Source organism: Chiroxiphia lanceolata, chromosome 13 (assembly GCF_009829145.1).
Source record: "Chiroxiphia lanceolata isolate bChiLan1 chromosome 13, bChiLan1.pri, whole genome shotgun sequence".
Lineage (NCBI taxonomy): Eukaryota > Metazoa > Chordata > Aves > Passeriformes > Pipridae > Chiroxiphia > Chiroxiphia lanceolata.
The window spans coordinates 3,205,064-3,231,889 of NC_045649.1; the positions used below are offsets into that span (position 1 = coordinate 3,205,064).

Below are 26,826 nucleotides of genomic sequence, written 5' to 3' on the forward strand. Positions count from 1 at the left end.
CGTCAAGGGTGATTTTACTCCAGGGATGTGCAACCCCCTGACTCGAGAGAACCTGGAGGGTGGACGGGAAGTGGGTCTGGCTGGGTATCTGGCACCCACTGGGCAACCCACCCTTTCCAGGCTGTTTGACATACAGGGATTGGATGTAAAGCCCCCAAGCTGCGGCCAGGACAGCACCTGGCATCCAGCTCTCCCTAAACCAGCTTGGTGACTTCATCTTAGTTTTGTCTTGTGCTTCTCCTACAAGGGCCAGGGATAAAAAGGGAAGGAGGGGACAAGCTGCCAGGGAGTTTGATGGAGGCTCTCCAGAGAGGAGCAATTGTTGAGTGAAGAGGCAATGAGGGATTGTGAAGAAAAATTGGTGGGTTTTGGTTAAAAGCTCCAAGATCCTGGCTGGGGCACTCAAACATACTGAATGTGCCTTTCCAAGGAGCTGGAGAGCTGAGAGAGGAAGGTTTATGGTTGTCCAGTGAGCCAGGAGCTGTGGAAGGAAGAGATGAAGACCTGCTTCTGGTGGAGAGGGTTGTGTTGCAAAGGGTTAAAGTGCTGTCCTGGGACAGTGGTGACATGCCTTTAGCCAGCCCTCAGCCTCTCTCCCAGTATCTGCCAGCTCCGTGGCCCAAATGCAGTGCAACGGGAGAGTGCATTAGTGAGAAGTGGGATGAAATCGTTAGGATTGATGGATCCCCCCAGAGCCAGAGGTATTGATCAGCTGAGGGCCAAGGAGAAGGTCGGGAGCAGAGCTGGTGGGGTGCAGGCAAGGGGACCGGGGTGGCTGCTCCTGTGAAAAGGCTTTTGGGACCAGCAAGGAGGAAGGACTGAAGGTGTCTGCTCCGGCCCCTCCTGACACCTTCTCCTGCCTGGGCAAGGGCTGTCTGTGCTAGAGCCCTTCCTACATGTACTGTTCTGCCCTGCTGCATCCCCCTCCTGACCCAGGCACCCCTGGAAAACCCCTGATGCTCCAGACTCCTATGACCTGAGGAAGCCCCCAGCCCTCCAGTCTTCCTCCCACATCCAAGCACAGGGAATTCACTCCCCCTCTGGTTTTGCCCAAGGCTTTGCTGTCCCTCCTCTGTGACAGACCTCCCTTGGCTCTGCCACCCACTCAAGAAGCTGGGCCAAGGCCCCTGCCTGGCTTTATTTTGGATGTGCTGATGAGGTCCTGGGAGTCTGGGCAGCACAAACGGAGCAGGCTTTGCTTGCCTGGATCAATCTCTGCCTGCAGAAGCACAGGAGGGCCAAAGCCACCCAGGGCTTCTGTGACCATCTGCAAGACTCCCTGAAAGACCCCCTCAGGGACATCTGTATCCAGCCAGGCAGAGGTTTGAGCTAGAGCAGCTTTTTTTCGTGGGCAGCCTGCAGGCAATGGGCTGCAGCCTGAGCACAGAGGGGAGAACCCAGATCCAGCCTTGTGCAGGGATCAGCAGCATTTTGCTATCTCAGTGGGAGGGTTGCTGAGCTCACCTGTGCTTGCTTCTTATCTTTCCAGTATTAGAAGACAAATATAATCTGCTTTAAAAAATCTCTTTGGCCAGCCTGAGGGCCTCCACACTCCTGGGAGAGTGATATGTGTTCTGAGACCCAAGTGCCCTCAGCTGCTGCCACGTCCTGGTCTCACCATGAGGTGACTTCGGTATGTGCTTGTGGGACTCCCTGGTACCCAGGCAGGAGTGGGACCCCCTCCCCAACCCCTGGCCACGCTGCACATAACCAGCCAGTAGAGCTGCAGCCCATGCATGCCTATCCCCTGTGTCCCCAAAACACACTTGGAGATTGGGGACTGGAACTCTTGAGAACAGTTGAATCTTCCCAATCCATCACCCTGCCCTTAAACCATCACAGCAGTTTGCAGCCAGAGAAGTCAGCCCTTGGAAAGGGCATTATCCCATTCTCCAGAGGAAGGAAAGGGTGGGCAACTTTGCTCCATTGTGACAGGTGCTGTGCAATTGAAAATGCTGATTAATGCTGCCTTTGAGAACGTGCCAGCCTCTGGCCTCTGAAGAGAGAGACCCTGCTGTCTCTGCTCTGTCTCACGCCTATCAATGTGCTAAACACACACATGCCCTCACTCTGAGCCCCGGGCTCGGCTCTGCTGACAGGTATTTATTTAAAGCCTGGCTTGGCTCTGAAATGCAGCCGTGACAGAAGCAGCACAGCAGGACCAGGCACTGCTGCTGCTCCTGTGGCTGGGAGGAGGCAGGAAGGGAGGGAGGGGGCTGCTCCAGAGAGATGGGCAGGAGGTTGCCCGTGGGCCCAAAGACAGCCCAGAAAGTCACAGAGGGGCTGTGGGTGCGCTCTGAGGAATGGGAATGGGACCTCCAGAAGAGGTGTCTCCTGTTGGTGGGTGGCTCTCCAGACCAAAGTGAACACCTAAGCTGAGATCAGAGTTGAGCAGCTTCATCACTGGGAGAAGTTTAAGTCAGTGCAGTGCTGCACACACACTGTGGGCACATTGTGCTCCAGGGCCAGGCACCTTCCTCTGTAAATCAACTTTGCTCTGACATGCTTGGCTGATCAGTGCAGTTGATGGACCCAGATCTTCAATTCCAGACAGAGGTGCCTGTGCAGAGGCAGCTTTGGAAACAGCTGACCGTGAAGTCCCCAGGGCTGCCTTGTTCCTGGCCCGAGTGCAGCTGAGCCATGGGAATTTTTCTTGGCTGGTTGTTGGGCTTTTTTTTTTTTCTTCTGGCTTTTGGACAAAATCATCCCATTGCCCTGAGGCAGAGGGGTTGTGAGCACAGGGAGGAACAGGGCTCAGAGGAGCAGCCATCCTGCAGAACTGCTGGGAGGCTCAAGCAGAGAAAAGGGGGGGACTCAGGGTTTAAATGAACAGAGAAACTTGAATGGGGCCCAGCCCTATTAGAGGGACGTAGGAGAACATCTCGTTAGGGCAGAGCCAACAGCCAGGATGGAAAATTACTGGTAGCCCAGTGTTTGGAGGGCAGGAGGCAGCCAGGGGGGACTGGCAGCTCGCCAGCCCCAGCACATGCTTCGTGGGGCATACAGGGCACAGCTCTGCCCTGCACCAGGTCACAGAGGCTGTGCTCCCTGTCCTGGGCTCGCAGGCTGCACTGCAGGGAGACAATGCTGAGCTCCCTGCAGGATTGTACCTTCCCAGGCAGCTTCAGTGGAATGTGTGGTGTCAGGCTGTGGAGCAGCAAGGCTGGCTCCTGTCTGCCCCTATCCCTGCCCACAGCCTGAGCCCTGAGCTCACACACAGGCAGTGCCACAGTGCACCCTCCCCTTGTCCTGCATGAAGCCCAGCAGTTCTGGGGGGACCAACATGTCCTGGGACCAATCTGAGAACTCCGTGCAGGGTTTGAGGTGTCTCTTTTGAGGTGCCCAAGGTCTAATTGCCCCGCTGTCATTCTGACTGATTATTTTGGGGCCAGCAAAGTGTGGGCCTTTTGCTACCTTGCAGATGTAAAGCTGGGGCAGACTGTGCCTGCCCTAGGGGTGGGATGCCCATCCTAGGTGGGATGCAGGATGGGGCCCATCACCAACAGCTGGTGCTCCAGCACTGCTGCCTCCAGCCCAAGTCAGCCTGGTAGCTCCATCACTATGGCCATGGCTCCAGCATGTGATCCCATGCCCATGGAGCAGCTCTAATTGGCAGAAACCTCTTCCTCAGCACAAGCACCTCCTCACAGCCACCGAAGTCACACCAGCGCACTGCTGGTTTCTGGGAGATGGCTTCTGGGCGTTTTTGAAAATAAGTCCTTGGGATATATCTCACCAACTGCTAATTCTCCTTGTTTCTCCCTCTTTTGAGCAGCTTGACTGAAACAGCCCATCAAAGGTCCGGAGCTGAGCAAGGCAGAACCAGAAGCCACATGCTCCAAACAATGTGTTTATTTAAGGGCAACAATAAAAACATCACACTCACGCACAACTGAGGCTAAATTTAGCTCTGACTCTGCTGCAAATCGTCACTGGGCTGTGTGTGCCTCGGGGAGGAACCGAATCCCTGTGAAACCCTTCGATACAGGCCATTGATTGCACTGATCCCCTGCACAGCCAACATGGGCAGCCAGCACAGCTGCCCCAGGCTGCTTCTCCTCCTGCCCCCAAATGAGTCCTGTGTGCGGCACAGGATGCAGCCTGGGGCTGTCAGATGTGTGTCAAACCCTGGCCTGTCTCAGGGCTTGGATTCAGACCTCTGCTTCCCTTGCTGGTCACGTCTGTGGTCCCTCTCTGCTGCTGGCAGCTGTGTGCTCTGTCCATCACCAGCTTTCTCCACAGGATGGGTCCTTGTGGCACTGCCAGCGCTGGGTGCCACTGTGGGGAGGGTGGCCAAGGGGTGCAGAGGTACCTGCAGTGGGGTTAGGCGTCCCAACTCGCTTCTGCCAGGTCAAGACAGCACTGTGCTTCTTGCAGCAGGAGCTTTGAGGAGGAATGGGATCATTCTGGAACATTTTTGTTAGAGTTTTAAGGACTTTTCCTTCTTTTTCATAAAATCTCTCCAGGTTTCTTCCGGAGTCCTGCCACCTCCCTCTTGCCATCGATGGCATCAATGGGTTCAGCAGTTCTGGCCCCTCTGCCTCATCACTTGCTGGCGTGACTGGTGAGGAGGAGATAAATCCCAAGCATGAAAAATGGTTTATTCCCATAGAGATCCCTGGCAACTGAAAGAGAGGGAGGTTTAAATTCGCCCAATGCCAAGAAGATCTGAATCCAACCGTATCTCATCCCTGACCAGTTCAGAGGAAACGCCTTTGGCTGCTGGACCCACAGAAAGAGAGTGAAAGACAGCCCTGGATGAGGGAAGATCTGGCCTCATTTAAGTGCTGGGGGCTGGGCTGGCTCCTAGTTGAGGGATTAAAGGGTCTCTGAGCTCCCTGACATCACGGGCTTTTCCTCTCCTTGAGGTGAGAGGGTGAACGCAGCCTGGATGCAGAGCTCCCGGTGACTCAGCGGGGGAGGTTGAAATCAGCTGAAAACTGGTCGCTATCCAAAAAGCCTGGACAAGCTGTTAAAAAACGGATGTACTGGGGATGGAGATGAATGTCTGCATGGGCAGACCTTTCTCCAGCCCCTCAGCAGCTGTTTGTAGGATGAGCTGCCCACGGTCACTCTCTCAAGGCACCTCGTGGCCCAGCAGTGAAAGGTGCCCCGAAGCAGAGGGGTTTGTTGCCACCATGGCTGAGGAGTGATGAGGCTGAGGTCTGATTCAACCCAGGTGCTGAGGAACCAGGCACACTGAGGGGAGGTGATGGGGTCCTCAGCAGTTCCCCATGGCATGTCCTGTGCAGTTTCCTCAGGCAACTTGGGAGTGGAAGCTGTTACATCCCTAACTGTGGGGAAAATAATTAACTAACGTGATACCAAAGAGGCACAGAGGAAGGAACAGTGGCAGAATGGGTCTGCCCAGCTTAGAAACAAGTAGAATTCAGCCCTTGCTCTAGGGGCAGGCTAGGACCCCCTATCCTCACTGGACCAGCTGTCCCAATTCAGAACAATTCAGGTGATTCAGAACCTCCTGCTCTGCCCCAAACAGCTGCCACCCAACACCCCCAGCATCAATATGAGGAGGGGAGTCATGGCCCCAGTCATTGGGTGTTCCTTCAGACTCCATGACTATCACCATCTGCACTCCCTGGCACCTCCAGACCATGACAGCTCTGTTGTGTTGACCCTCACTGCACAGGTCCTCCTTATACCAGGACCACCGACCCCCTTGACCATGACCACCCTATGCTCAGGGGAACCTGCATTCCCATGCTCCAGAGGACCCTCAGGTCATCCGGTTTCTTTCCTGGATACCCCAGTCCTTTGTCCTTCGTGGCCCCACTTTCTAGGACTCCCCAGACCCCTTAGCCATAAGGGCCTTGTTCCAGGTATCACTTTTGCAGAGGCCCCCTCTTGCCTTGGATCCTCCCTGAACATCTTGATTATCACCATCCCCTGCTCTCGGGGAGACCCAGACCCCGTTGTACCCCAGGCTCCATACCTGGGGCTCCCCAAGGCTCCCACTGTGCCCTGCTCCTGGGACCCTATAACCACAGAGACCCATTGGTCCCATTGACCATCACAGTCCAGCTCTGGGACCTACATGGTACCCTACAGGGTGACGTGTGCCACCCCCCCATCCCATAGCGTGAAAACCCCCACAGCCTCCATCCCTTGTGTAACCCCCAGGGTGCCTCCATCTCCCGTTCGCTCCCTCCTCCCCCAGCACCGTCCCGAGCCCGTTTTCTCCGGGCGCCCCCGCTCCCGATCGCGGCCCCGTCCCTCCCCTCGGGCGCCGGCGGGGGGAGGATCCGGCCGGCGGGGCCGTGCCCAGCCCAGCCCCTGCGCCGCCCCACACGCCCCGCACCGGCACCGGCACCGGCACCGGCTCCGGCTCCGGCAACCAGCTCCGGCTCCGCTCGCTCCCCGCGCCGGGGCCGCCGCCGCCCCTCCCGCCCCGCCCCGCCCGCCGGCACCCGCCGCTCCGGCATGAAGGTGCTTCGGCACAAGATCGAGCTCCTGACAGGTACGGCCCGGCTCCTTCCCCCGTGCTGGGGAGCGGGGGAGGGGGGAGAGGCGAGGAGGGGCGATGGGGTGCGGGGAGTAGGAGCCTTCAGCCCCTGCCCGGGAGATGGAGCTGCACACCCCCCCACACCCCTCTGGCCCGCTGCCTTTGCTCCCCCAGTGTGGAGGGCTGCCGCCCGTAGGATCGTTTTTTGGGGTACGGGGTGGTGATGCCTTGGTGCAGCGGGAAAGCCAGGCCGGTGGCGCTGGGGGAAGGGGAGACGGAGTCGGCAGCCCCTGGCAAGGGGGGGCGGCACAGCAGGCAGCCAGGGGGTGGGGGTGGCCGGGTGACCTGCTGGAGCATCCCTGCGTTGCCTCTCTGCTCCTCAGCCAGCCTCCCTGGGAGTCTCCCCGCTGCCTGATGCCCCAAGGAATGGGCTGGGCTGGGCTGGGCTGGAAGGAGGCTGGCTCTTAGCAACAGCCACTGTGAGACAGCCTGAGCCCCCACAAAGCCCCCGCTGCCACCACCTCCGACCCTGCGATGCTCAGCCCCCTGCGTCAGTGCACCGGGTCCCCGGGCCTGGTGGCTCTCGTGTGGTGGCTTGCCCGTTCCTGCGCCCCCCAGTTGCCCACACTGTTAGGCTGGCTTGTGGGGGCTGCTGGGGTGCAGAGCCTGTGCCCCTCATGGGGCAGAGCAAGCTGTGGGTGTTCACCCTGCACTGGTGGGGGTGGATGTGGCCCAGGCTGTGTCACACTGGGGTTTTCCCCACAGTGTGGGGACCACACAGTGGTCCCTGCTCGAGGGGGGGGGGCAATTCTGTGGGCATGCAGCCGTGTCTCAGACTGGGTTGCAGGTTCCCTTCTTCCTTCTCCAGCCTTGCTGGAGGCTGCCTTGGCTTCACTGCCTGGCAGGGGCCAGCCCTCACTTCTCCAGCTCTGCCCTCCCTGTCTGTTGCACACTGCTCAGTTAGCCCGGAGTATCCGTGCCAACATCCCTTGGGTGCCACATCCGTGCCAGGGGCAGGACACAGGTAGTCAGTGGGGAGACTCCTTGAGGCTGGTGCAACATCTGAGTGACCCCTGCCCTCCAACCAGCATAATTATTATTCTTATAATAATAATAACAATAACATCAACAATATATTTTTGTGCTACGAGCTGGTTCTCCTCCTCCAATATCCAGCAGTGGGCTGCAGATCCCTGGGGAAGGTAAGCCAACATGACTGTTCCTGACCCCATCTATATATGCAGTTGCCAGGGCCCTGTTGGCTAAAGCACTTATGTCCTGCTGGGTTCGGGACTAATTGGGAATTAGGGAAGAGGTGTGTCCCAGCTGTTGGAGGAAATGGTGACATCACACTGGGAAGGCAGAGTGGGAGCAGAGATGTGTGCGTTTGGGGTGGCCCCCTGTGAATTGGTGCTTGTTGGAGGGGATTGGGGTGAGCTGCAAGGAAAAGGGATTGTTTTCGGACACATTACCTTGGCATGAGATGGGAGCCAAGTTGTTTTGGCTAGGAGACCTGGAACTGTGGCTTCCTCACCAGCACTCCTCAGTGATAGCAGCCCAACTGGGCTGGGTGAGACTGCCCACAGCCCCACTGCTGCGCTGCCAGGAGCAGGGATGAGGGTTGGCAAGGGAAGCAGAGCACACAGGGAAGGTGGCAGCGTGGCTGTGACCCTGCTCACAGGCTTTGGCACCCATGGGACTCCCCTATGTACTGATCCCTCCTCTGCTCCCCCACTCAGCACCACTTCAGGTGACTGTCCATCGTGCGCTGAGGATGCTGGTGGTGCAGGGCTCTGCCATGTCCCTCGTGAGCCAGCTGTGCCCCCCATGGGAGCAAGGTCACGGGCCTTTGCTCAATTGCTCACCCACCCCTCCCGCCCATATTAGCTGGAGGCTTTAATTAATAAAGGCATTCACCATACCTGAGTGCTGTTCCCAGCCACCCTGGGCCGTGGCCCACGTGGGTTGGCACAGGCAGCGCGGGACGGCTCCTGCTCTCTTCCAGACCCAGCTATCGTGAGGCTCGTTTTTCTCCCACGTTTTACCCCGGGGTTGTGGGGTTGCTGGGTCGGGGCGCTGCAGGCTGTGTTGTCTCAGCTGTGCTGGTGGGCTGCAGGCCAGGATTTTCCCCATGCACGAAGCCCTTTCTCCAGCAGCAGCAGCCCAGCACTGGGAGCAACTCCCTGTGGGGGCTGAAAGCACCTCTCCCCACTTGGGCTTTGTGTGGCCTCTGGCCTGGAGGGACCCTCTGTGCATGGAGACTGCTGGTGCTGGTGCCCTGGGACTCCCGAGAGGCTTCGCTGTGGTGTTTCTCCCTCCAAACAGTTCTGGATTGTTGGATGGCTCCCAAGGAGCAAGGCAAAGTGCCGTGTCTGCAGAAAGCAGGCAGGTGGCACAGCCTGCTTGAGTTTTGAATAGAAAACCCGGTCAAATGAGCAAAAACTGGCTTTGGAGGGGAGTTTATGACCAGGTCCTGTATTCGTGGGGGCCTTACAATGCTCGTGGCATGGCTTGGACTTTCCACATCGTCAGCCCAGGCTGATCTAGGTTTGGAAGTGGACAAAGCGTGGAGCAGGCTCGGCTGAGGCTGTGCAGATGGAGTGGGGTCTGTGTCTGCTGTGTTGCAAGCACAGCCCATACCATCTTTGTTATGTCCAGGGAGATTGTACAGGGTGGGAAGCCAGTGGAGAGGGTTTGGGATTGATGCTGGCCCATTTGGAGCAGCAACAACTTGTCTGAAGGCTTGGCCTTGGGGAACGGTTCGAAACAGAGGCTGCAAAGGCAATGCCTGAGGTCTGGATCCTGCCTGAGTGCAGATAATCCCCTTGCACTGGGACTTGCCAGTTACCCATCCCATCTATACACAGGGGAGCCTGGATTGTTCCCTGTGTCCCCATGTCTGTCACCCTCTGTGTGCAGCCAGCTGCTGATCTCCTTAAATCCCTCTGGTTCTTGAGCTGGGCTTGTGCCTGGGGGTGTTTGTGGAGCCAGCACTGGGGGTACGAAAGTCCCTGGTCAGCAGCACCCATTCTCACAGTGCTGCTGAGTGGCAGCTCCATGGAGAAGTCTGTCCTGCAGCCCTGGGCTGAGGTGCCGGCTGTGCCAGCACCTGCTTCATGGGCAAGGAGAAGACTTGGGAGCAAAGGCTGCACATTCTGTTTTCCCTCCCATCACTACTACACAAACTTCAGGCTGTCTCTCTGCTCTCTTTCTGCTTGGAACATCCCTCTGCCTTCCCGGTGTGGCTGAGAAACATCACCCCTTGCTCTGGCTGTGCAAGGAGATCTTCCTCTGTCCCATCCATAGCTATCTGCAGTTCTAAACTGGCCAAAGAGTTGGAATTTCTCTCTTTGATTGAGCTGAAGGCTGGGATGGGAATTGGGATGTTCTTGCCCTGGTGCTTATGAGTGACCAGCATGGACAGATGAGGTTGGTCTCTCACTTTGCACAAAACTGTGCCCTGGAGACAGGTTTGTCTTTAACTGGGAGAACTGGACCAGGGTAGGAGCTGGGAGCTGAGCTCATCTAGGCACTGTGCCTGCTTCCAGCTCTCAGTGGGAGGGGCTCACTGTGGCCCCTGGACAAGCAGAAGCACCAAGTTCCCCATGGTAGCTGGGTGGAGTGAAGCTGATTTGGATCCCATCCCAAAAGGCTCTAGAGGGCTGGGGCGAAGGGGACGGAGGCAGGACCTGCCCTGACACCTCCCTTGCCCTGGGCAGGGCTGCTGCTGCAGGAGATGACCATGGCAGGGCTGCATGAGCTGCGCTTCACCGAGGAGAAGCCGCTGCTGCGGGGCACAGGACGCCGAGCTGGTGAGTTTGGTGACCTCACTGGCTCCAGCTCCTGCACACAATGCAGGTGCTTGGGAGGGGTTGTGTGCTGGTATGGGCATGTGTGGTACTCTGTGTGTGTGTGTGCTGGTGTTGAGCACACGTATGTGCACATGTGTGGGGTTCAGTGTGTGGGTGGGTGAGCGCGGGGTCGGGTTTGGTGGGATGGGTGGTGTGTGTGCAGACATGGCACATACATGCTCATACACACGTGTGTGTGTGCACACAGGTAGTGCGTGCACCTGTGTGCAGGTGTTGTAGATGTGGGTGTATGTGTGCACGTGTGTGGGCTCTGGGGAGTGGGTGCCTGTGTTGTTGGGGGGCTTTGGGAGCTGGGTGGGTGGAAGGCACTGTGTAATTGGGGTGCAGGGAAGGGATGTCTCTGTCCCTAATGGCTCCTTCTCCGCTCCTTCTGCACCCCAGGAGAACTCGGATGTCTTCCTCTCCGCTGTGGACACCAGACTGGAATGGTAGGACCAGCCATGGGGTGATGCCCCCCACCCTGGGTCTTGTGTGGACAGTGTCCGTGGCTGGGGGAAGGCTTGCGGGGCACTGAGCAGACCTGGGGGCATTGCTGTCCCTCCTTCCATGGGGGTACAGTGCCTGGTCGGTGTCCTGTGCATGGGGCTGCACATCATCGGGGTCCTCGTCAGGAGAGGATGGGGGACATGCTGCCAGCCATGCTCTGTGCTGGCACTCAGATGTGCTGGTGGGCACTTGGCCATGGGCTGGGGACAAAACCTTTAAAACAGGCAATTTCTTCTCAGGAAGGCCGAGCTGCTTTTCCAGCCCCTTTACCCATTGCCATGGCAATGGTTTCCTGGGCAATGCCAGCTCCCTCCTTACATAGGATGTTTGAAAGCCTCTTTCTTTTTGGAGGGCTGGGGCATTGCCCCCTGTACCACCCCCCTCTCTTGGAGAATGGGGCCCCCTTTGCTCCCTTGGGCTAGCACCTGCCTGCCTTGTAGCTCCATTTCGCCTCTCCAGAGGAGCCCCACAATATGGCTTCAGGGATCGTGGTGGGGAGAGCTCATGCCTGGCTCCTGTGTTGGTCTTTGTCCCTCTCACACCTCTGCCCAGGCTCATCGAGCACCAGGCTCCCTCTGCAGAGACTGAGGTGCTGGAAGATAGGGAGGGAGGGTAGTTGGGCTGCCAGACCCCAGCTTGCTGCCTGTCCCTCTCCTAAAGCATCCTTTCTTCCAGGGGACACCAGTAATTGACTTCAGGTTGTATTTTGCCACTTTGCTAGCAACTGGGACCACTGGGAGAGTGGGAGTGGATGGTGCTGGCTGAGCTCTGACAGGGCTGGCACTGAAATAACAGCACCTGTAAGGGTAAAATAAATCTGGATGTCATTCAGCCTGGGAGAGGGACAAGGGAGCACAGGTCCCTGTTTTAGCAGCCCCAAATTAGTGCCCAGACTTGTGGTGCTGGCCTGCTTGGTGTCTGTCACCTGTGTGGTGGCAGGATGCTGATCAGGGAATGAGACCTTTTGTCAGCGTGGTGGCTGCTGTGGTTCACAGAGTAGCAGACTTCTTGTGGCCCTCTTGAAAGCCACAAAATAATTAAAAAATGGCAGTGGTCAGAAAAGAAATGGTGCCCTTTCCAGCAGCTCCAGAGCTGGTGAGATGCTGGAGTTGTGAGTGGCAGAGTGTGCAGGGCTGGGCTGCTCCTTGCTCCGCTTGCTCAGGGTTCCTGTTGGCCACTGGAGAGGAAACCAAACTATCTGGTATCACCAAAATGAGGGCAAAGAGGAAGCTGGAGATGTGGAAGGAGAGGGAGGTGGCTGTGCCAGGCTGCCCAGAGCTCCCAGTAGCACCACAAGGACCAGTACGACTCTTGCTCAGCTGTGCTGGGGCAGGGCTTGGTGGGCACTCGGGATGCTAAAGAGCAGTGACCCTCCCAGGACAATCTGCATGCCAGTATTTCAGGGATAGGCCCACAGTGATGCCGAACCACATCCCTGGTGGTGCCAAGTGGAGCGGGTATGGACGGCAAATGCCACAGTGATGCGTCTCCATCCCCTCGGACCTAAAAAAGGAACTGGGCAAAGATCAACGAAACTTTTCCCAAGCCAGCCGGGCCTTGTGCCCTCTTGGTTCCACTCCAAGAGCCTCAGGGTAGGGATGGGATGAGTTTCCCCAGGCTGTGCCAGGGCAATCCCCTCCTTTTCCCCACCCCGGCATTTGCAGGTTGGCTCTGTGCAGAGGCTGGGGGCTGCCTGCTCTTTCTTGGGGAGATCTTACCCTATTTCTAGGCTCACCTCCTTGGGATAATTCAATCTACCCCCCAGCTTAACTCTTCCCTGTCCCTCTACTCCTCCCCAGAGCCAGTCACTGCTCCCTTGGCAGGATGCTCAGGCCTGGCTGGGGCAGTGGTGGGGAGTGGGAAGCCCCCACTGCTGCCAGCTGAAGTGAAGCCCTGGGGGCTGCTGACACAAGCCAAGTGCAGGAGTGCCAGGGCAGGTGCCCTGAGACCTGGATGCCCTGCATCCAGCAGGAGGTCTGGGCCACCCGCCAGGCAAATGGGCTAGTAGCCAAAGGGGTGGCAATCCCATTTGATGCTATTCAAGCAGAGTCAGCCTTGCTCAGCCCTCCATCTCCCTGCAACCCTTTGCTTTCATGCTTTACTTCACCATGGCTCTTCACCCCTTCTCTCCTCTCCTTTACCACCTTCTGTCTTTTTTTGCCCCCTGCATCTCTGTTTTTTTCCCACGGGCTGTGGCTGCTCAGGCTCTTTGGCTCCACAGGCAGCAGGGCTGGGGAAAGCAAAAATGGCACCTGGAGGTGTGAATGGCTTTGTACCTGTGCCAGGAACCACCTGAGAGCTGGGCTTTCCTCACACAGCCAGTCCTTCATTCGCAGAGATGCATCTTTCCAGGCCTGGGTTTGAGCTCCCTGCAGGACAGAGCAGAGCAGAGTAAAGCCTCTTTGGTGGAGGTGAGGTGAATGCCACCCCTCTGCCTGTCTGTCTGTCCTTTGTCCCACATCTAGACCCCCTGGCTGCCCAGCCCTGACTTGTTTGCAGGACGTGGCTTTTAGTGGCTCCCTGAAGGGCACCAAAGAGACCGTGGGACTCCTTCTCCATCTGAGATTGTTCAGCTTTGTACCAGTTCTACCAAGCTGGGCAGTGGTGCTGGGATGGGCAGGGACAGGCAGGGTGCAAGGGGGTGGCACCCAGAGATTGCTGGGGGGTTTTTGGGGCTGTGGTGGCACGAGCTGTCCATGGGTGAGAGTTGCAGGCAGATGGAATCGCTCTCTCACAAAGCCTTGTTGGAATCAGGGAAGAAACCATCTGCCTGCATGCGTGTGCACATGGGGATACGTGTGTGTGTGTGTGTGTGTGTGTGTGTGTGTGTGTGTGTGTCCACAGCATGTGTCAGTCCAGGGACAGGATCCAACCCCTTGGTGCTGCTGGGTTGCCTTTCCTTTGCCTTATTCACCTGCTACTGGTGATATCCAGGTCAGGGCTAAATCCTGCACTTCCCCTGCCTGCCATCATCCTGGAGCAGGTGGGATGACTGTGCTGCTCAGTAAGGTAACAGAGGTATCTGTGCACTGTTCACCTGTGTACATGTGTGTGCCCCTCTGTGCATGTGTGTCCAAGGTTCTGCACGTGTGCAGGTTTTTGTGCATCCATGAGCATTAGTGATGGCCATGGCATACATGCTAAGCACACGGGAGAAGGATGCAGCAGGCGTGCTCTTAGTATGCACATGACCATGGACATACATGTACAGGAACATGTGCTGACACAGATACACTGGGCCTGGCCCCGTGGGGGTGTGGCACAAGTATTTTGTGGGGTGCATGTGGGTCAGTAGGGATCGTATCGATTTTCCAAAGTTTGCATGCACAGATGTGGTTTTGCCTGGTCCCTGTGTGGCCCATGTTGGTACGTGTTCCTGTGCGTGGACATGCGTGGTCACGTGCAACACATGGAGCACGCCTGCCTCGTCCTCCTCCTGCTTGTTTCGTGTGTACTCATGTCCATCTGTGGCTCTGTGTGTGCTGCCTGTGCATCGCTGCAGGGCCTTGGCCTGGCTGGCTGTGGGCTCGACCATGATTGTGCATGTTTGTGTGGGGCTGGGTTCCACGTGTGTGCAGTGGGTGCAGAGAGCAATGGATGGGCTCTTCCCTGACCGTGCTGGGTCTGTTGTGAGGGGTGCGAAGTGCAGGCCCGGTCCAGACACCCCGCCTGTGTCTGTCTGCCGAAAGAGGGAAGATGGAGAAGGTACCGCACGGTGCCAGGCGTTTTTTTCTTCATAAACAAGGGTATTTGGGGCCAATTGGAGCATGAATAATTCCGCGGCAGCCAATGGCTGAGTGCTGGCTCCATCGCGGCGCTCGCCTGCAATGGAGGCCAAACCTGCCGAGGGGGAAGGGAGAGGGAGGGCTTAACGCAGGGCTGGGGCTCCGCTATAAATCGAGGCGAGGGGCTGAGCCAGCGCAGAGCTCTGCTTCGCCCCAGCCCTCTGCACTGCCGGGAGCCCGTGCTTGGCCCACACTGCCAGCGCATCCTCATCCACCCACTTCCTCACCATGCCGGAGTGCTGGGATGGGGTAGGTACTGCCGTCCCCGTGTTCGCTGCCCTCCCTTCCCGGGGAATTTTGCCCCAGTATCTCTCCCGCTTGCCCAGGCTGGGCCTTTGCACCCAGCAGGGCTCGGTGTGGGTCAGTCAGGCATTGAGGCAGGTGGGACCCACTGCTGGGGAGCCCTTCTTTCCCCCAGCCCTGCTGCCGCATCCCTGACGTGCCGCAGGTTTTGGGGACGCATTGTCCTTGAGCATGTCCTCCTCCCCGAGCCCGGCGGAGATGCTGCGCCGAGGCTGGGGTGAGTGGCTGCGTCCAGTGCTGGGGCTGTGTGCTGATGGGGGGGCTCACTGCCCCTTCCCCACCCCCTGGGTTGCAGAGGGAGAAGGTCTCTTGCTGTTTTGAAGCAATCCCTCCGTTGCTTTCCGGCCTCTGGGTGATGGCAACACCCGATGGCAACAGGCTGGTGAGTGAGGTGGAGCACTGCAGCGGTGAGCAGGTAACCTGGACATGGGTGGGTTCTGTTAGACACCTATGGGTGCTGAGACCTGCACGCCCCTCCTCGCTGGGGCTGTGGGTTTTCTATGCCCCTCTCTCCTTGCTGCCTGCATCCCCTGCATCCCCAGCCTCTCCCCTCCAGAGAGCATCCCTGCGGCAAAGGGCAGGGCTGTGGTACCCAGCGGTGCTGCAGAGGCTGCACCATGGGCAGGATGTGTCTGGCTTGGCAGGGGGTGGGGAGAGGAGGTAGCAGTGCTGAGGCTGGATCTACTACCTTGGGCATGTGATTTTGGGGTAGGATTGAAGGCTGAGCTGTTGGGGCTCTGATGGGGACCGTGGGCATGGTGATGGCAAGGAGGCAGCCCTGTGCCCAGGATCAGACCACATGGATGCCTCCTGCTCTGTGACCTTGGGCCAGGCCCTTCCTCTGCCTCAGTTTCCCAGTCTGTTTGCAGAGGGATGTCCCTGCTCATGGACTGCTGCCTGATGCAGCTGCAGGGGATGGAAGGACAGCTGTGGATGGGGGCTGGTGGGGTCAGGGTGTCCTTGGGGGCCGAGAGTTGTCTACAGAGTCCTTGAGGTGCCTTCAGGTGCTGTGCTCCCCCAGGGACAGCAGATCTCGGTGAGGGGAGGCACTGCAGTGAGGAGACCTGTCCGAGGTGGTTCCTCCCACCCGAGGCCTGTGTCCTTCAGAGTCCTTGGTGGCGCGTAACCCGCGTGAGCATCCACGTACCTGCTCCCCTCCCACCAGCCCATCCGTGGGGCTGCCAGTGCCAGCAGTGAGGACCGTGATGTTTGGGCACACCTGCCATTATCTCCTGCCCGGCCCTGCCCAGCACATGATGCTCCTGCACCCACCAGATCCCAGCCTCTAGGTCACTGCCAGCAGACTGACTGGCGGGCGTGAGCATCTGGAGGGGACCTCTGGTCCCTTGTCCTGGGCAGCACCTGGGCTCACGGCCTCGGTTTCCCTTGCTGGCTGGGAACAAGGGCCAGGGCAGCAAGGCTGGAGCCCCTCCTAAACAGGGAAACTGAGACACGGTCTTGTTCTCTGTATGAGGGCACTGGCATTTCAGACCAAAGGTTTCTAAAGTTACTTTAGCTGTAATTTGGGATCTGGTTGCAGCATTTCCTGGAATGGTGTCTGGATTCTGACCACTGCCCTGTTTGTCCCAGGCCAGCGGATCGCCTCCCAACTAGGCCATGCTGTGAAGCCCCACCCTGTTGCCAAAATTTCCTCAGTCCCAGGCCCTTGAGATCTCCTGTCCTGTCCTGTGGTCCACTTGTCCCAGCTCATGATCCTCCTTTCTCAAGCCCTCTTGGATCCCATCCCTTGTCCCACCCGTGATCCCATCCTATTACACATGTCCAATCTTTACTCCTATCCAAAGTCTTCCCTTCCTTCCCTTCCCTTCCCTTCCCTTCCCTTCCCTTCCCTTCCCTTCCCTTCCCTTCCCTTCCTTTCCTTCCCTTCCCTTCCCTTCCCTTCCCTTCCTTCCCGTCCCTTCCCTTCCCTTCCCTTCCCTTCCCTTCCCTTCCCTTCCCTTCCCTTCCCTTCGGGAGCTGATGGAAGCTGGGAGCATTTGTATGTGATTTGTCCTGCTTTTCTACCACCTTCTGGTATGCCCAGAGGTGGTTTTTTTTTCCCCTGGAACAGCTGCTCCTCTTTCCCTTGTCCTCCCATGGGACCAGCCATGTGGGGAAGCATGCACCCAGTGAAGGTGTGATGGCAGGGCAGGAGAGGATGCCTTAGGGCAGGTGGGCATCACCCCATCTCTCCTCTTCCCCCAGGAACATGACATTGAGACCCCCTATGGGCTGCTGCACGTGGTCATCCGGGGCTCTCCCAAGGGGAACCGCCCGGCCATCCTGACGTACCACGACGTGGGGCTCAACCGTGAGTGCTGCTCCCTGGGCCGAGGGTGCAAGGGCAGGTGGGAGTGAGCCCGAGGCTGCATGGGGTGCCAGGATATAGGGCCAAAACCCCTGGCTCAGCTCCTTTGCCTCCTCCCATCCAGGGTCCCCAGGCTGCATTCGGTCCCCCCAGGCATCTGGAAGCACCGGGAGAGTTTGGATGCTCAAAGCCCAGGCCAGGCACAGCCAGGAGTGCTTGGCTACCCTGGTGCTGTCTGTCTGCCCGCCCACACCAGGCAGGGATGGCACACGGGGGGGGTGCAGGGTTGGTCCCCACTGCTGCTGCCACCACTAGCCTGTTGGTATTCAGAGCATGGACTCAGCTGGCAGCAGGATGTAGTGGGGGACAAAAGAGACTGGGAATGGCAGAGAAGGAGGGACCTTGACAGGAGGGGAAGGAGTGACCCTGGGCAGAGGCTCTGGATGTGGAGAAGCTGCACTTTCTGTCAGCCTGCTGCCTTGGTCTTGCACCCCAGACCCCTGCCCTGGGCTGTGCCCTCCAGCTGAGCCAGGATGCCCAATTCCCTGTGAGCAGGGAGAAGCATTTCCTGCTCTGCTGGCAGCTGAGGCTGAGTCACTGACACGCAACGTGAGCTGCCTCAGCATCAGAGCAGCTCTGTCGTGTCCAGGTACACATCACGTTGGCTGCAATGGACCCTACAACTGCCTCATCCCACATTCTGGGAGGGATATCCTGGCACTGATGCCATGGGGCAGGACCCCTCCAAGCCCCAGCAGTGTCTGTATCCCGCTGCAATGGCAGGGGCCTGTCCACAGCAGCACTGTGCCTGTTTCTTTGACTGTTTCCAAGCAGGCAGATTTGCAGCTGTTTCTCAAATCCCATGTTTGCTTGAGCCCTTTCTGGGGATTTTGGATGGGGCCGAAAATACTCCAGGCTGCTAATCCCACTGCCTGCTGGGTGGTCTTGCAGCCCTGGGTTTGAATCCCCCAGTTCCATCCCTCCAAGGCTCATCAGTGAGGCTCACCCCAAACTCCTCATCCTCCTGGCTGTGTCTGTCCATCTCTGTGCCTCCCAACACCTGTAGGGATGCAGCCCTTGCTGCAGTAGTGTGGTCCCTGCTGCAGGGATGAGGAGTGTGGAGGGTAGGGGATGGCTTTGGTGGCATGTTACCTCTCACTTGAAGGGCAGAGGGAGGGCATGCAGCCTCTGTCCATGCTCCTCTGACCCACCAGACCCCAGTGCCAGGATGTTTAGTCTCTGATTTCCACCTGCCCTTTGACAGACAAGCTTTGCTTCAACACCTTCTTCAACTACGAGGACATGCAGGAGATCACGAAGCACTTTGTGGTGTGCCATGTGGATGCGCCGGGCCAGCAGGCAGGAGCCTCACAGTTCCCTCAGGGGTAGGTGCCAGTTTGTTCAGTGGCCCACTGTGCCCACCGGGATGGCATCTCCCTGTCCTTTGGGTTGTCACTGCTTGGCACTCATGCCCTGCCTGTGGGTCTCTCCAAACTGTGTCAAAGCCCGTGGCAGATGACTGGCCCAGGGTGAGCAACGGGGTGGTTTGCAAGTGGGTGGCATTTCCCTGCCCACTTCAGGCAGGCAAGCTGCCCCAGATACCCCACTCTGAACAGGGTCCATAACCAACATTCTGTGCCTCCCTGTGCCACAGGTACCAGTATCCATCCATGGACCAGCTGGCTGCCATGTTACCCAGTGTGGTGCAGCATTTTGGGTGAGTCAGCCTCTCCTCCACGGCTGCTGGCTGAGGGTCCTGGGCAGGGAGAGGGGCAGAAGGCAAGGGTTTGGGGCTTGGGCAGTTGTCCCTGTAAGCTGGCAGCCTGCAAATCTTGTGCCCCATGCTGTGGGTGGAGGGGTGTCCCAAGGAACATGTACTGGAGCTGACTGTCCCACCCTACCCACCTCTCCATATTTGCAGGTTCAAGTACGTGATTGGGATCGGTGTTGGGGCAGGAGCCTACGTGCTGGCCAAGTTTGCGGTGAGCCTGGGGCTGGGCTGGGCTGGCCCTGAGTTGTTTGCTGGGATGTGCTGTCAGCCAAGGGCATGGGGAAAAGCAGGAGCTGACACCTCCAGGCAGTCTCTGCTGCTGCAAAGGCTTGTGGAGGGATGTGGGGCCAGGATGGCAGTGCCATGGCCGTGGTGTCTGGGCAGTCTTGCCACAGGTCTCCCATCGCTCCAAGGACCATATCTGCTCTGTGCAATGCCTGTGCAGTGGCACTGGTGGGGGCTCCCCATGGCACATCTCTCCTCCCCTCTGAGCCTTTCCCCTCTTGCTCACTGCAGCTCATCTTCCCTGACCTGGTCGAAGGACTGGTCCTCATGAACATCGACCCCAACGGCAAAGGCTGGATTGACTGGGCAGCTGCCAAGGTGGGCAGGGACCCGACCCCTCCTGCTGGCCCTGGCGGCTCCCTGGGGCAGGAGCCAGCCATGGCAGTGCTGTAACTCCCTGTGCTCCCTCCACAGCTCTCTGGCCTCACCAGCACACTGCCAGACATCGTCCTGTCCCACCTGTTCAGCCAGGTAAGGGCTGCACATCCTGCCAGCCCCCTGCCACCAGCCCCCTACCCAACACCCAGCTGGGTCACCTGGGCTGTGCCCTTCCAGGTGCTGCAGTGCCTCTGGACCTGACCCATGCTCAGGGGCAGGGTTAGTCAAGCCCTGCCTGACCTGGGGATTAGCCTTGAAGAATTTGTGACCCATGCCCACATCCTGCCTGGGTGTGCAGCACCCCTGTGCCCAGCTGCACTGCCCAGCATCCTCCTCCTTGTCCCTGCTGACCAGCGTGGCATGAGCATGACTGGGGGAGCAGGGTATGCCCCTGACACCTGATCTCCATTCCCTCCTGGCACAGGAAGAGCTGATGAACAACACGGAGTTGGTGCAGAGTTACCGGCAGCAGATCGGCAGCGTGGTGAACCAGTTCAACCTCCAGCTCTTCCTCAACATGTATAACAGGTGAGTGCTGCAGGCAGCCCCTGTCTGTGCCAGGATGGGGGGCTGCAGTGCTGGTGGGTGGCTCTGAGGTCACTGTGGGGATCCAGCCCCGTGTTGGGTGCTGTCATCACCCTGTTGTCACCTCCAGCATAGGCAGGCAGCAGTGCAAAGTTGTCTGCCACTGCTGGCTGGGAATGTGGGAGTGGTGGTACCTGTGCCAGAGGCTTGCCATGTCCCAGAGCCCACCACAGTGGGTGCACATCCCCTGGTCTCCTCTCTCACTGGATGCTGGCACAGGCCTTGGAAAGGGGGCAGAGATGATGTCCCATGTTGCAGGGGGTTGAGAGCCCTGCCACTCTGCTGGGTGCTGCATCCCATGGCATGGGCTCTGCTTGGGATGACTGTGGCATCCTCCTTCCACAAGGTGCTGGGACAGCGGGGCTGGGTGCTGCTTCCAAGGGCTGGCAGTGCCACAGTTCTTGTGCTATGGCATTGGTGGTGGCATCTGCCCATGGGCTCACGCTGACCCTCTTTTTCCTCCCTCAGCCGCAGGGACCTGGACATCAACCGGCCTGGGACTGTACCCAATGCCAAGACGCTGCGGTAAGAGTTGTGCTGGCATGGAGGGGTCCCAGGCAGTGGAGTTCACCCAGCCCAAACCCTGACCGTGCCCCTTCCTCCTCTCACTTCCAGCTGCCCCGTGATGCTGGTGGTCGGAGACAACGCGCCTGCTGAAGAGGGGGTGGTGAGTGATGGTGTAGTGCCTGTCGGGTGGCACACAGATGATGCCCATGCGTGGGCACGCACATGTTCACTGCCTGCTCAGACACATGTCAGCTCCCATGGGAGCTGCGTGGGAGCGTGCTCGTGTGGGCACCTGTGCACATGCATCTGTGCACGGTTGCCACACCTGGAAAACCTCCCCTTTTTCATATGCCCAGACGTGCTCACAACGTGCCCACTCAGATGTGTCGGCACACGGGCACACTCCCTGCTTGGCCTCGTGCACCCAAACAGCTGCTGGGGTCCTTCCACACATCCACGTGGTTGTCCACCCTTGCACAGTCAGCCACAGTAGTGTGCAGGTGGCCACATTTGTATGGAATGTGTTACTGCACACTCGCCCCCCTCCTCCATCACATGTACCTCTGTGCACGTGCACATGAGCACCCTTGTGTGTGTGTACACACGTGTGTGACACATGGAATGCCTCACCAGCCACCCTCAACTCCCTTTCCAGCCCTCACCCACACACTGCCTGGTAGAAGGAAAGTCCCCTCTGTCCCCATGGCAAGGGATGGTCGTTCTGCAGGCTCAGGCCTCGCCTAGTGTCCTGTCTCCTCCTGGCTAGGGTGGGATATGCCAGCTGGAATGCTGTGGGCCATTGGTGATACATGTGGGCAACTTCTGCTTGGCTCAGGGCTTATGTCATTTCTCTCACCCACAGGTGGAGTGTAACTCTAAGCTGGATCCCACCAACACCACCTTCCTGAAGGTAGGCCAGTGGCAAGGGGCAGCTGGGAGGTCCCTGCTGCCCATGAAGTGCCCCACTGCCCTTTGCCCCAGGGCTGCAGAATGTCCCCATCTCCCCATTCCAGGTCCCTCCTGGCCATTGGGGCTGGGGATGTATGGGGAGAGCAGGGTGGCCCCAGCAGTGGCATCCTGTCGTGGGTACCAGGGGATGGTGGATGGTTCAGGCACCCTCCCAAACTAAGCAGGACCTTCTCTCTGCAGATGGCTGACTCCGGTGGGCTGCCTCAGGTCACACAGGTGAGCCCCCACAACTTCCCCAGTTAATTGGATATACTGGGCTCTGAGACATGTACTGGTGCTGTCCCTGGCTAGCTGGGAATGGGCTGATAAGGCCATAGGGGTCTTGTGCAGGGGCTGCCAGGGGTGGCCCGGGGCTGAGCGGGGATCTCAGCCTTGGTGCTGCCTCAGCTCAGCCAGCTCTCTCCCTACAGCCAGGCAAGCTGACCGAAGCCTTCAAGTACTTCCTGCAAGGCATGGGCTACAGTGAGTGCCGGGGCTGGGCATGGGGCTGGAGTGGGACTGTGTGTGCACATGTGTGTGTGTGCCTGTGTGCATGTGTGCTGACCCTGCTGCCAGAGAGGAGCCTGGCACCGCTGTGTGTCCATCCTAATGGGGAGCTGCATGTGTCTGTGACTCTGTATGTGCAGGTTTGGATCATGTCTGTCCGTGTGTCCGCAGGAGCACAGGATGAACAGGCTCTGTGTGCACACAGGCGTGTGTACAAGGGCTCTGTGTGTACATACGTGTGTGGACAGGGTCTCTGTGCAAGCGTGCACACGTGTGTGTGTTTGTGTGTGCACAAGCAGGGGCTGTGTGTGTGCAACAAAGACGAGCGAGTCCATGTGCACAAGTCTGTGTGAACATGTGTTTGCTTAGGTCCATGACCACGTGTGTGTATATGTTTGGGTCTGTGCATACCTGTGCATGCATGCAAAAGTCCATGTGCACATGTGTGTGTTTGCAGGTCCATTGCACGTGCGTGTGTGTGTGTGTGTGTGTGTGCGCAGTTCTGCGTGCCCACGTGCAGGTCCGTGTGCAGGCACACGTGGGGCTGGGTGGGGGCTCCTGGCCCAGTGGAGCCCAGAGAGGGCTGATGCTCTCTCTCTGCCCTCCCTGCCCTTCTCCCGCTCCACCCCTGCCAGTCACCCACCTGAAGGATCGGAGGCTGAGTGGAGGCACAGGTACCGCTCAGAGCTGCTCAGCCCATGCCCGCTGCTGCATGGTGCCTGCCTGGCCTGTGCCCTCGAGCTGCCTGGGCACCTTTGGGAGCAGCCTGGGTGCGGGACTGGCCATTCCCAGACAGATGCCCACTGCCTCGCTCCGCTTTGCCTGAGCCGGGGCTCGGGGCTGAGAAATGGCACTTGGAGAAGCCCCCGTCCATGCAGGCACAGCCTCAGCAGTGTGTCCGCTGTGCTCTCCTCCAGCTGTCCAGGAGCTGTGCCCATCGGGCATCCTGGCTGGGGGAGGGTGTCACCTTCCCTGCACACCCTGGGGAGCCAGGGGAGTTCCCATCCCAGCTCGCTCCTTCCCTGGAGTGTGACAGCCAGGGGTCCCCACTGCCTGATGCCTGGAGGTTGCATGCCCAGGAGTGGGTCTGGTGTGCAGCCTGTCCCAGGGCCACCCGGCCCTGCCCTGCCGTCTCTTACCAGCCTGGAGCTGCTCATGTTGCCACAGCACCGCTTGCTGCAAGCTTGTGCCCGGGCTCATTCGCATCGGGGAGCGGGACCGGCGGCAGTGTTGGCTCAGGTCCCGGTGGTTTTCGGAGGGAGCTGAGCACCCTGGCCGTCTCTCTGTGCCCGTGCAGTGCCATCTGCCAGCATGACCCGCCTGGCACGCTCCCGCACGGCCTCCCTCACCAGCGCCAGCTCTGTGGATGGCACCCGCCCACGTGCCTGCACCCACTCGGAGAGCACCGAGGCCATGGGGCAGATCAACCACACCATGGAGGTATCGTGCTGAGGTCCACGCCCACCACCGACGTCTCCTTCAGAGCCATCTCCCATCCGTCAGCATCCCGCCAGCACCCACCCGCCCCGTGGACATCCTCCACCAGGGCCCTCGCTTCTTTGGGGTCAATTTGTCTTCTTTGCCGCTGGCCTCACCCCCTTGTCTGGTACAGGAGAAGGAGAGGGGCTTTGTCCAGCAGTCACACATGGTTCTGCAGTGGTCCTCACCCTCCCTAGCATCGGTTTGGCCCTGGCTTGGGAGGGTGGGTGGCAGGGGGACAGGGCCAGGATGGGACAGCAGGGTCAGGGTGGTGAGATGGGGACGGGATGTTGGGATGGGATGGGATGGTGGGATGGAACAGGACGTGGAGAGGACACAGGAGGTAGGTTGGTCCCCCAAGGTCAACTGATGGCTGACCAAGTCAAAAGGAAGACAGGAACAGGGAGCAGCACTTATTGGGAGGTCACTGGTCCGTTCTTAGGGATGCAGCTTCCATTTCTCCCTGATGGCCCTTTCTGGGGAGAGCTAGCACAGGATCCCCCAGCACACCCAGGACCTGCTGCCCCAGAGCTGGCTGAGCCTTGTGAGAAATCACATCCCAAACTTTCTTTGCCCTAGTCATGTACCCTGAGGGCTGCCCCAGGGCAAGTGGAGAGGGGTCAGCCCTGCTCCAGAAGCCATCAGGGCAGGAGGGTGGCATGAGTGTCCCCCTGCCTCTGCCCATGCCCTTGCCTGTGATGGCACTTCCTTGGTCCCTTGTTGCAAGAAGGATAATCACCGCCTGCCACAAAAAATGCACCAGGAAGGGGGCAGTGAGCTTGCTTGGTCCCTGCCACACTGTCAGTTCCCCTCCCAGCTCTTGGGCTGAGGCTGCCAGGGCCCAGAGACCACTGGTTTTGGGGATGTCACACAGCAAATCCCACCTCCAGTTTTGCCACAGCCTGTGGGTGTCACCACCGTGGAGCCATTAGCAATAAGATGAGACACTCCCCCTGCCATGCTGGGGAACCCTCAGCACCCTCTGCCCCACAGGGTGCATCCCCGCAAGGTGCTGGCAGTGTGGGGTGACCCATGGGACATGGGGAGCACACCAGTGTCTGGCTTTGCCTACAGAGCTGGCCAGACCCACCATGGCCCTCCAAAATCCACACCCCCCACCTCCGGCATTCCGCCTGCGCGCTGAGCGAGGCATCTCTCAAGGGCTTGGCTCCCCCCGAGCCGTGGGGCCCCATCCGGACTCCGGGTGGGTCTGGTCTCTCACAGTCGGCACAGAGATCCATGTCATCCCATAACCCCACCACTGGCCCGAGCTGCCAGAGCAGCAGAGCCCAGCCCCTCCTGCGCCCGGTGTAAGGCACAGGTAAGGCCCTGGCTCTGGTGATGGGTGCTCAGGTCTTCGTAGGTGTTCCATGGGGGACCTGAGCAGGGACCTGTAGGGAACCCACCGGGTGCCACCATCTGGGCGAGCAGAACCAGCCCGCTGGGAGCAGGTCCCACCCAGCCCTACAAAAGCATTCGCCCCCCTGCCCCAGATCCCATCCGTGCTCCCCAGTGAAGGACACACAGGTCCTGGGGCTCCCAACGGGTGTATGAGGGCTTTTGGCCCTGAGACCCGTGCCCCACACAACCCCTCACAAATTAAAAGGCCACCCCAAAACACCAGTGTCCCCGTTTGTCCCCCACTTGTTCTGCTGTGTGCTTCCTCCTTGGTGTGACTCTGAAAGCTGCGTAGCTCCTTTTTATGGTAGATACTGCTGCGATCTCTTGTTTCTTCAGCGTGTCTTTCCAGATGATATATATATATAAATACCTATACATAATATATATATAAGGGTTTGCCCAGTCCCTGACGTTTTTGGGTTCACTCCTCCTTGCATTCTTGTCCAAGCAGTGCCGTGTGGTTTCCCTGGAGGTGGTGTGGCTGTGCTCGCCTTCAGTTCCTCACCTTGGTTTTGTTGGTGGGTTTGTTTGTTTTTCCCTGGTGGTTTGTTCTTTTGATTTTTGTTGGTTTTCCTTTTTTCCCAGTCACAGCGGAATTTAATGCATTTTCCTGTCTGAGTGCAGCCTGATTTTGTCGCAGCGGCATCAAGGCTGCAGCACTCGTGAGACAGCAATATGTAAACCAGATTTAACTAACCTGTTGCTGTAGAGAGGAATTACTGTGTTGGAAATAAACCAACAAACTAATAAAGATGTTGAGAACTTGCTGTGCTCTTTGCAACATGCTGCAGGGAAATGGGTCTGAGCCCACCTGGGGCCTGCCTGCAGAGATCTGGCAGGCAGGGAGGAGAAGGGTGGACACCTTGTCCACCAACCTCACTAGGGATGCCCATGGAGGGAAGCCCAGCACCCCACGGTGCACAGGGGGGGAAGCTGTGGGGTGTTTTGGCTTTAGGGTGCCCCATATGTCAGGAGTGGATGGAGGCTGGAAAGCTGCCAGCTGTAGCCCAATGAGGTTGGTTCCAAGGGGTGCCCACTGGGGAGGAAAAAGACCCATGGCTGCACAACTCAGGGGATGAGCAGAGTCCTTGGGAGATCCAGCCTCACTGTCCTCTACCAGGACTGCAGGCTTCCTGTTTGTTTCCCCATCAAGGTCTGAATGTTCCAGGCCATAGCCCTTTCCAAGTGCATGAAACCTTCGCTGGGAAGGATCATTTCCTTACATCCCAATCCTTGTCCCTGCTCCAGTGTGTCAATGTCTGCCTTGTACAGGTCCAGACTGGTCCCAGTCCCTGAAGAGGGACCCAGAGCCTCTTCACATTCATGGTTGCCTGGGGCGGGTAGAGAAGAGCCTGGACACATGGGGAGGGAATGCAGACTGCCAAGACTGAGCTGAGAATTGGGCAGGCAGCCCAGGAGCCTTTCTTGGCTGGCTTGCCTGGAGGGGTCTGCTGGTTGCCCCCCATGGCCAGGGTGAGCCTCATCTGTGGGTTGGGGGGTGTTACACTGTACACCCTTATCACTGAAATGCTGTAATGCTGCTGGACACATTCAGGACATACTTTATGCTATACAGATGGCTGGGATGGGATAACTGTCAGACAAATGATTTCCACATTCTGACTGAATGCAATTCACAGAGCATTGGATGCTGAATGCTAACAGACTGCAACAGAAAGAAAACTAACAACTACCTATTCCTACAGTACTATTGCTAGATTAAAACTCCTCTTCTGTACTTCAAATATTGA

The 26,826-nt window shown here is 58.4% G+C and overlaps 1 protein-coding gene across 4 annotated transcripts; it reads left to right on the plus strand.

Moving 5' to 3' along the window:
* The first annotated feature begins 6,384 nt into the window (after window positions 1-6,384).
* On the plus strand, window positions 6,385-25,842 carry NDRG4 (NDRG family member 4). 4 transcript variants are annotated; one of them, XM_032701205.1, is made up of 17 exons: window positions 6,385-6,475; window positions 10,180-10,272; window positions 10,714-10,757; window positions 17,110-17,217; window positions 18,479-18,599; window positions 18,869-18,931; window positions 19,136-19,196; window positions 19,502-19,588; window positions 19,685-19,741; window positions 20,073-20,176; window positions 20,702-20,758; window positions 20,849-20,900; window positions 21,603-21,650; window positions 21,890-21,925; window positions 22,120-22,171; window positions 22,831-22,869; window positions 23,493-25,842. In XM_032701205.1, exons 3-17 carry the CDS (start codon window positions 10,724-10,726, stop codon window positions 23,645-23,647), a joined length of 1,074 nt encoding a protein of 357 aa, XP_032557096.1. In that variant the 5' UTR covers window positions 6,385-6,475; window positions 10,180-10,272; window positions 10,714-10,723; the 3' UTR covers window positions 23,648-25,842. The 4 variants fall into 4 exon arrangements, with proteins under 4 accessions (XP_032557096.1, XP_032557098.1, XP_032557099.1 ...); XM_032701207.1 differs by lacking the exon at window positions 22,831-22,869; XM_032701206.1 differs by lacking the exons at window positions 6,385-6,475; window positions 10,180-10,272; window positions 10,714-10,757 and adding an exon at window positions 14,721-14,852 and having other exon boundaries at window positions 17,112-17,217.
* Window positions 25,843-26,826: the final 984 nt, after the last annotated feature.